Genomic DNA, 10,274 nt, shown 5'->3' with positions numbered 1-10,274 from the left:
AATAAACCTGTGGGACACAAACATAACGCTGCTTAATACGTTATGTTTGTGCATTCTGGGGGCTGATCGGCATATGCAACATTTGAAATTATTTTCACAGGTCACACCAATACAATAGTAGCCAATCTCAAAAAGGTTTAATCCAGACAGTAAAATCAACATTTAGAATTCCCCTTTCCCCAAAAATATACTAAAACAGAAGAAAAGACCCTTTTATTTCCACTCCCAGCTGCCTCCCACTCCCATGCAGTGCAGCTTGAGAACTCAAATCACAAGAACCTCACAGATACTTTTTTAATGAGAAAGACCCCAGTACTGGTAGCCGGTAAAAGAACCAGCTGTCCACTTTGGGCGCTGGGCACACGTAGCCACCGAGGGGCATTTAACTGTTCTCCTTTCTGAACGTTACTGTCCACGTGTAGGTGTTTTGCAGATGGAGAGTCTCCAGTTGCGGTTACAGAGTGCTAAAAAGCAGAAAGCGACAGACACGAGCAGTGGGGAAGCTCATTTTGTGGATAGACTGTAGCAGAAGCCTTCACTAAATCGAAGGGGAGTGTTGGTGAGCACAGATTATGCGTGGTCCCCACTTGTAACAGATCCACTGTGCAAATGTGTTAATATGAGTCGACAGGGAGATGAAGGGACCCTGTGGGGCGTAGTCTTTACATGGGAGAGCACCTCCATACCCAGCACAGATCTGTGAGAACCATCAACCACTTGCGCTGTGGCTGGACAAGGCTGGTCAATAGCACAACGGTGCCTGGTGGGACATTACACTGGGGGTGATGCTGTTACGTTTGGCTCTTGACTTGAAGTATCTGGGGTACCCGCGCTAAAGAAGGAGCTTTCCTTTTGACTACCATCTTCATCCTCCTCATCCTCCATACTTGGCCAAGAGGTTTGATCTTCTACTTTTTTCAATCGTTCATTCAGAGCCTTGAGCGCCAGTTGTCTGTAGAAACAGAATAAGGATATGGTAACATTTTTACTGCATGTATTGTTAAATATGTGCTAATATGACAGAATGTAACTGCTTAACAAAAAATATGAAATCTTGTAAGAACAAACTTGCCAGTAAACACAACATATATGACCCATTTGCAGTAAAGCTTCTTGAAAGTGGGGGGATGGTAGGGGAAGTGTTTGGATGCATATGTGCAGGGGTAATGGAGCTATGATGAGTTATAAACAGCCCAAGGCCGGTGCTTTTCTTCCACTGCTTTTTCCTCCTTCCTTTCAAGGTCCCTTTCATTCTTCTGTCCAGCGGGTGTTTAGCTGATGAGAAGCTGTCTCCCCTCCCCTGACAGGCTGCTCTCTGAGTGGGACACTCTAACAGAGCACAGTCTGCCACAGGGGACAATGCCAAAACATATTAACATCTCCACAACGGCATTATGAACAAGAAAAGATCAGTCGGACCGTGAACCAGAGAACTCCAGGGCTTCCAGAATGGCAATAGCTTGACGTCATCTCGTACTCACACAAAAATACACACCAGCTATACCGAGGCACACTTCATCGTCAACATACGTTATTCATTTTGTGTAGGTTAAAAGTAATTGAGTGTTTTTCACCGTCAACATACAAGCAAAAGAGAAAATTACCCTAAAACACAAAATTATTTAATAAGAGTTACTCAGTATTAGTTCTTAGAAGTATAGTTCTTCCTGGAAAGTTACCTTCTCCTCTCTGCATCCTGAGGGTCTGTACCCGGTAAGCTGATGGTAATGGAAGAAGGAGCTCCCACATCGTATCTCTTGACCGCACGCGGGCACAGACGCAGCTTAACCAGGGCAGCATGTGTGAGATTGCCAAGCAGTGCAGTAGCTGGTTGAATGGGACCCGGGAAGAAGCTGGCGAACGAGAAATGTTCAGACATGTCTCCTCTGCCCCGGCTGTGTCGTTGGTAGAAGCGCAGGTACACCCAGCCTGACAGCATTCCGATAGTGTATCCCACCAGCATTCGGCTTGGGACCAGACCAACCGCACTCAAAACTGTTACTGCCAGTAGTACAATTTGGGGCATCGCACGCACCCAGCGCCGTGGCTCCACTTGCCCGTCTCCAACTGTCTGCTTATGGGCCATCAGCACAGCTCCCGCAAATCCTGGGAATCCATGGATACGAGCCGAGAAAAGGAAATGCAGGTCCGACGTTGCAGCGTATGCCAGTAGAAACCAGAGTGCACTCAGGACCCCCACAGCTACACTCACCACGCCATAAAACAGAAGCAGTTCAGGAGCCCCCCAAAGCGGCTCCAGGCGACGGCCGGCTCCTAGCGTCAGGAGAAGGTTGGCAATGACATCCCAAACGTGCACTTCCACTAGTCCATGGGTGACCACAGTCCAAAGCCACAGATTAGGGGGTAAAAGCAAACCAGGGGTGACAGCAAGTACCCGCGCGGTGTCAACCCAAAAAGAAATGAGGTAAAGAAGCAACACAGCTCCCCACAGGCACTTCACCAGCACACTGCTTCCAGAGAGGGCAGAAACTAGGCGAGTGGTAGGGAAGGAGCGCAGCATGGCAGCAAAAGGGGGGGTAACCTCACCGGCCTCTGATTCTGGGGCAACCCTGGCCACCGGCCTCTAAGCACCCTACTATTACCTGTACTAGGCCCCAGTGGATACTGTTTTGGGTAAAAAATATAAAAAAGAGCCTTTCCCTATCAGGCTGAATGGCCAACGGACCCCTGAGATCTCACTGTCATCCAGCTCCAGCAGACTGTGACCCTTGACCCCAGCTGTCACTCACCCCCCTCTAACTCGATTGATCAATAAATGTCCAATCCCCTTCACCTCCCAACTTTAAACATACACTGATCTCTTTACATACAGCGACCTAAGTGAACCCCCCCCTGATGCCGCCGCTCTGCCAATGCCTCCTCCGCTCACAAAGTTCAAGGCAGGCCGCAGCCTCGGCCTTTCCCACAGTGTATGTGGGCACTAGGGCCGCGTCTTCCGCAAAAAGGCCTGGCACTTCCACCCATCAACGTCAACGTCAACGCCGGCGAAACGACACACACATAGAGCGCATGCGCCTCAGCACATTGCACAATGTATCCTGGGAGATGCAGTTCAGGTCTGGTTTATCCGGCTGCGCTGCGTTTTCTCGCACAGACTTCTGGGAGAAGTAGTCCTCCGTGTGTGGCGAATACACACTGTCCAACAAGCTTAAGTTTTTAGGGACGGTTCCTGCGTTTCGTTCTGTTTTGTTCGATGTTCTGTAACAAACACTTGGAATAGTAAAAATAAACGAAGCTATTTAGCTTTAAAATAATCGTTGATACTATGAAAGACTCGTATATGGTGGTTAGTAGTAATTTGAAACGTATAATAGAGTAACAATTAGTCTTTGGCTCTCAAAAACCTTAAGATATCTTATGACAAAAAATTGTTTAAAACATGTTTTATTTGCGAACAGCGCCAGTACAGCACCGAGAGTTCTGGCAGCGCACCTGACTGACCAGCTTTGGTCCCCGCAGAATATTATGATCTCAGGCCTCTCCACGCGTAAAATCCTTCTAACACATTCTGTATATCAGCATGCATGGTGCAGTCTGCCGCCGCATTTTCTATGGCACATTATGACCACTAAATCTAAAGTAGTATTCAAGCTAAAAATCATAACGCTAACAAAATCATAACCGTAACAAAATAATAACTAACAAAATCATAACGCTAACAAAATAATAACTAACAAAATCGTAACTAACAAAATCATAACCGTAACAAAATAATAACTAACAAAATCGTAACTAACAAAATCATAACGCTAACAAAATAATAACTAACAAAATCGTAACTAACAAAATCGTAACTAACAAAATCATAACGCTAACAAAATAATAACTAACAAAATCATAACTAACAAAATCGTAACACTAACAAAATCATAACGCTAACAAAATCATAACACTATTGCTATTCCAATTTCTATATTGCCATAATTATAAGCATACCTGGGAAGTCTCTGAGTTTTGGCCGGAGACTCCGGGAAAGTCTGTTGTTCAATGGATTCAGCAGCAGGGGGCGCTGCGTGAATATAACTTCACTTGTAAATACTTTTTTGTACACACTATACAGCATGTTTGGTGAATTTAGTTGCTATAAGTTAAAGGCTGTTAAAGGCTGATGTCATGCATATATTAACGGTAACCATCTGGGTGCAAATGATTAGAAGAACATAGAAAAATAGCTAGGTTAATGCAATGTGAAATAACACAAATTAGAGCTCCACTAATGTATGTGAGGTGCAGTGAAACATTTCTCCCGCTTACGTCACTATGCATTATGAAGGGTCTACCCTAGAGTAGGGCTGATTTTGGCTAGAGTGTATGCCCCACTCCAACATACACATAAATATAAAACACACAAATTTACACATGCTAACACACACTTACTCACTAACACATGTGCACACTCATTCTGACACACACACTACCTCACACCACTCATGTTAACACACACTTCATCTTACACTCCTTACACATTCATGCTCACGCACAAACACTTATACATACACATCCATGCTCACACACAAACACTTATACATACACATCCATGCTCACACACAAACACTTATACATACACATCCATGCTCACACACAAACACTTATACATACACATCCATGCTCACACACAAACACTTATACATACACATCCATGCTCACGTATATATACACATTCATGCCTGGTCAAGGTCGGAAAGAGCCCTTTCTGAACAACTTTAAAGTTGCATGAGGAGACAGAACGCAGCAGCATCACATTATGTTACGTGACCCCACGGTTGTTGATTAGTATATCGCGCATGCACTGTGGAAATCAGGAGATATGTTTGGCTGGACACTTCTACATCTACTAAACAAGTTGCTTTCAAAGTTTAATGTTGATTTAATCTGGATCATGACTCACATCACAGCAGTGTGGAACATACCACAGAACCTATGTTGTGGTGCACTACAGATAGGGTTCAGGACTCGGGGTAAATGACAGACCGTTTGTTACTGCGCTACTGATTATCACAGAGCTTCCTCACCTCTCCATGTGTCTCCAAAAGCCAGAATATTGCAGAGGGATTCACAAAGAAAACGTTAAAACTAAGAGGTATTTTAAAAAAAAAAATATGGTGAAGAAGAAAAAAAACACCTTTTCTGACTTTGAAAAATCCTTTACTCATCTACAAAAGCTAATAAAAAACATACTAGAAAGGTTCTAATATTTGTCCTGAGTTTAGAAATGTAAAAAATCTTTTGTGTTTTTTTGTTTTTTCCAAGTTATAGGTCAATAAGCACACGTAGCTTATTGCTATTTTATGTGGATGTAAAATGCCCACTTTTTTTTACTGTATATTTCTATTTTATTTTTGTATTTTTAGATGTGATAGTTACAGGGCTCCATTACCCTGCATTGCACTGTGTTCAACCAGTAGGTGGCGCTCAGAGGTCTCAGGAGGGTCCGGACAGACCCTCTTCGAACCTTTTTCACTTTCATTGTCTCGGGCCAGCGAAAGGGCGCCGCTTCTCCGGTTCTCCAAATTAACGCCCCAATTCCTCCGGGTTGCAGGAGCAGGGGCTTAACACGTCCCACTCCCCGCCAATTTCCCATTTAAATGGGGGTGATGACCAAGGTCAGCGGGACCACCCACCGATGTCAGCGGGACCATCCACTGCTGTGGCGCAGGCACACCCAGAAGGAACAACCTGGGTGAAAAAAGAGTTTCCTTGCACAGTGTGCCAGCTACACAGCAGTAAGCTGCGGGCCCCCATTAGGCAGCCATCCTGGTAGGTGGCACCCCCCTGGGACAGACCGCAGCCCCCTGCCCCCTATTAGGTACGCTAACGCCAATCCTGTGCATGTTTAAATTCCTTTACTGTGCTATCCTCTACCACTTCTGCTGGGAGGCAGTTTTAGATTGTGACCTCCTGTCCTTTGTAAAATCCATTTATGTATTTAAACGCTTCTCTCCTCCGAGCTATACACATGCAGGTATAATCTCCTTTTATATCAGAAGTAGGTTTTAAGTGCGTTGTTTCCCCAGCGACACCTCGATGGTTAATAGGCGTGACTTTAAAGCCACAATTCAAACGTATCACCGATGGCTTGTTTTTCTTCCCTCTCTGTTTGCCGTTGTGACGCTCCAGGAATGCGCGGCTTCAATTCCTGTGTTTATTCTGTCTAACAAGCACCTTGGAAAGGTAGATTGTAAACAAATTGCTGGAAGGCGATAATGGGAGTCAGAGTGTAACAGAATCCAGCACTTTCCTACACCGGGCTCCGTTCTATTACCGGTAATAAAATGTATCACTGACTTTATCTTCACATTCTCCCATGGACCGTAATGGAAAATGGGTAGATAACAACGAGCGATAACGTTTTCAGGGGTATTACAATCTCGCTGAAAATAAGGTCTCAGTTGTTAGCTTTGTTCCTCGATATCGGAAGCGTTGAATGACGAGTAAAACACTCAACCTTTCGGAAAACTCTATTCATTAAAGACACAATATAGCCTTCTTAGTCATTGCCTCTAAAATATGGATTTTTTTCTTCTCCTCCCTGTAGCTAAGTGCAGCGTTTTTATGCAGAACCCTACGCGCATGTTTAAAGGTGCCGTTCCACTTACTCAATGTGTGTTGAGCAGGTAAACCGTAACAGATCTGTCATTTTATTCTAGCTTCTTAAGGCTTAGACACAGAGATGTTTAATAAGTCTATTCGGTTTCTATGGCAACAGCCTATCAGTGTCACATGACAACCTGGCAAAATAATGAATGAGGTAAATGTTTACATGATTAAAGCATTATTTCTGGTAAAGAATGGGGAATTCAACATTACTAGAGTTGATGTTTGTCACGATTTAGTTACAAAAGTGCAGCAACCTTACTGCTTCCACTGCCACCCGAGCCTTTCCAGCTGTGTAGTGCGCTGATGGCACAGAAGGGGGAGCCACTGAGATCAGATAGATGTCAGCCACTAATAAAAGCACCAGCTGCCTGGGCACAGCGACGAAAGGCAGCCGCCCAGTGCGTAACCCAACATTGTGTCTTAGTAACACAATGTTCGGAATGGAAGATGGCAAAGACAGGAAAGTTTGAAAAGTGGTCTTATAACTGTGGCAACCAATGTAATGGTAGTGTTGATTGGTCCAATCCATTGATGGCTACAGAGGCCATATCTCCTTTCCATCTATGCACCAGTATCAATGTTTATACATAACTGTAATGATTTTGTTCGATGGATCATGTTTGAGTGAAACCAATAAGGTGTGAAGAATGGCTGCAGTTGAGCCCGAATCACAGGGAGTTATGGTGTTTTGTACTCCTTGTGTCCTGGTGGATTAATGCACGGGGGCAAAGAAACCTGTGTCCCTCTCCATGGTGGCCGGCAGTAACGCAACCTAGAATGACAGATAGTGTCTCATATCAGTGACCTCTGCTAGCTCCAAACCAGATGCTAGTGATAGAGAGGACTGATCCTTTGGGAACACCAATCTATGAGACCCCCCTGCTAAGACCAACAAGGCAGTGGTGCATTTACCTTGGGCACTGCCCTAGGCTCGACCCAGGGCAGCAGCCCCTCTACAATCGACATCCTGAATGCATTAAAAGGCGATTCACGGCACACTGGGATATGATCTCATATCCTGGAACGCCATGTCTTAAAGGCATGCAGAGCCTTTTAATGCAATCTATGGAGGCTGTGCTGAGCTGGCATACATTCCATAGCATATGTAGGCTAGTTGGTGAGATAAAAGGATCTCTCCTCTAACCGGCCCATTGTAGGGCAGGATGATCTGCCCCCCCCCCATTTTGTAGCAGCGGGACTGAATCCCCCCTAGGCTTGGATTCCTCACTTCACCAAGAACTGCAATCAATCCCATATCTCTTTTTTTTTATATTTAAAAAGATGCCAAATGTTATTTTAATCTTTACTTTAATGTCACTTTAAGGACTGGAACGTCCCCTAAAGTTTTACATACATATGTTTAAGCACTTAGTGGTGATTCATACAATTCTGTGAGCCTGCATGCCATGCACAGTTTCTCTCTAACCTCTGCTCTATTTGTTTTTGACTGTTGCTACCAGTGTTAGCGTGTGTCTCCGACTAATTGTCTTAGCAACAGGGGACAATACCTGCTTCTCTCCTGCCGCTACGACCAACCCATCCATTCACCCAACCTTTGACTTATACTAATAAACACAATATAACAGAACCTCAGGGCCATCAACAACACTAGTGAAGGGGATGGAAAAACAAGATTTTCCTGATACAACTTTAAAATGTCAACATCATGGACAATGTTAGAGGGTGGACCGGAGTTCCAAATCTCTTGATTTTCTTCATTATGAAAAGCCATAACTCTGGGAGAATCAAGCGATGTCTATGACGTGATTAACACATGTGGAAGGAGTTTATTTGGGTGGTGTGTATTTTGTGCACGTAACATATGAGACACTTAAAGGACACTATAGATATAATGAACTTTAATGCATATAATAGCTGAGTGGCCTCTTAAAGTTTTTATGCAAATGGATTGGAGGGTTCTGCAGGATCTCATTCGCATTTGCCCCTTTCCCTGTGTCCAGCTATTTGCTCAGGAGACCTGTCCGGCCGAAGACATCGCTCAACTCCAGCGCTGCCACAGTGGGCATTCTGGGGGGTCTGACAAGTGCACATACGCAGAAAGCATCCCCATAGGTTTCAATAGGAGTGCCAAGCTGCCAGGCTCCCGGCAAAGTACTTTAATATTTATTCTTTGTTAATGATCCTGTCTGGGACACTGGATAGTCCACTCGGCTTCTAGTGAAGCGATATGGTCTAAAGCCCCAGGTATTATTTACCAATAACCCCTGGTTAAGCTTTTCACTTCTTTGGGGTTAAAAATTAAAATGGGTGGTGGACAAGCAGTTAATGCAGTGAAAAAAGGAAGCATGAATGGGATAAGCACCAAACGAAGCTTAACATAAGACAAGGCCTCGAGAACACATTAGGAAGTGTTGGACCGCAATATGTTATGCACCATAATGGTTTCAATCAGAATTTGCTGGCTGAAGAGGAATCTGATTCTATTGCATACGGTTTCTAAAACATTATCGAATACCTTTATATGAAAGTGTGCATGATATTTCGCAGATGTGACAGGTGTGTGATTGGTCAGTGGAATGGTTTCAAATATCTTAAATAGAATTCTGAGATATTGGAAACTTAGCAGGTCGCTGTCCACCTTCCTTAATTGTCAGTGGTGTGTGCAATATACTGTAACAGGGTCTTAGGGGAATATGAACCTTCTGGGCACCACAGCAAATGCTGAACTTTTTACAAATCCAACTTTTCTTAGAAAGTACCGCAATATCTACTTATATTCTCATCCCAATGATAAAGTAGGTTGGAGGAAGATATGCAAGAGTGCATCATTTTAGGTTTGTCTTACAAACATACCTGGGAACTTTCTAAATGAACCAACCCTGAGACTCACCAGACGGGTCTAATACCTGTCCTCACTCATACATTACTTTGTTATTTCAAGATATACTGAAGTCACCTACTTTCAAGCAGGGATATCAACCTGTTAGGAAATTGGAACCAATTGGGAGTCTTATATATGATCACAGTGGTGTATAGGAAGGAGTCAGCTTCAGACTGTGTGACCCTGAAAATCTGCCCTTTCACCCTGAGACCCAAGGTTTGGGGCAAAAACCCCGATACTTGGGGTAAAACCCTGAGAGTTCCCAGGCATTCCTATAACAAGAGTTTTGTTAAGAAACTCATTTATACATTCAACTTCACAACAATTTATTTTCTTTTTAGGAGAACTAAGTTCTTACATTTCACCGAGCTTTCTTGACTCTCTTTACTGTATCTAAGTGTGTGACTTGCATGTATCATGTTTCTATGTCTCGTTATGAGGCGTGGATTGATCCTATAATGACTGATGAGTACCTGTCATTAGCGATGTATGTGAACGCGTCTGCACTACAGCCACACACCAATAAGAACAATATAGGTGTGTGAGGCTGTCTGTGTACCATCGCTCGTTACCATGTCCACAGCACTAAAACTAAAGGATAGTAAAGGTTTATGGTTACTGGTCACATTGCAACTAACAGGAATCACCATTGAGAATTCTATACTTCTAATTCTAATTTCTATTTTGTTTTATATTGCCTACTCGCTCTTCAATGCTTTTTATGCATTGAGACTGTTGAATCATCACCCCCTCTATGCAAGAATAAAGCGATCAGAGGACTCCCCACTTTTGAATTGACTTTTTCTGGGTGCAG

The 10,274-nt window shown here is 43.8% G+C and overlaps 1 protein-coding gene across 1 annotated transcript; it reads right to left on the bottom strand.

Annotated features, from left to right (window-relative positions):
• Positions 1-269: 269 nt before the first annotated feature.
• On the bottom strand, positions 270-2,521 carry LOC149285414 (transmembrane protein 115-like). Its single transcript, XM_089495356.1, has 3 exons — positions 1,680-2,521; positions 796-952; positions 270-464 (listed from the first exon to the last, which is right to left on the bottom strand). Exons 1-3 carry the CDS (start codon positions 2,519-2,521, stop codon positions 270-272), a joined length of 1,194 nt encoding a protein of 397 aa, XP_089351482.1.
• Positions 2,522-10,274: the final 7,753 nt, after the last annotated feature.

This window comes from Sceloporus occidentalis, unplaced genomic scaffold (assembly GCF_023333645.1).
Source record: "Sceloporus occidentalis isolate IW3139 unplaced genomic scaffold, rSceOcc1.0.p SCAF_79, whole genome shotgun sequence".
In the NCBI taxonomy this organism is placed as follows: Eukaryota; Metazoa; Chordata; class Lepidosauria; order Squamata; family Phrynosomatidae; genus Sceloporus; species Sceloporus occidentalis.
This window is presented reverse-complemented; position numbering and strand designations above follow the sequence as displayed.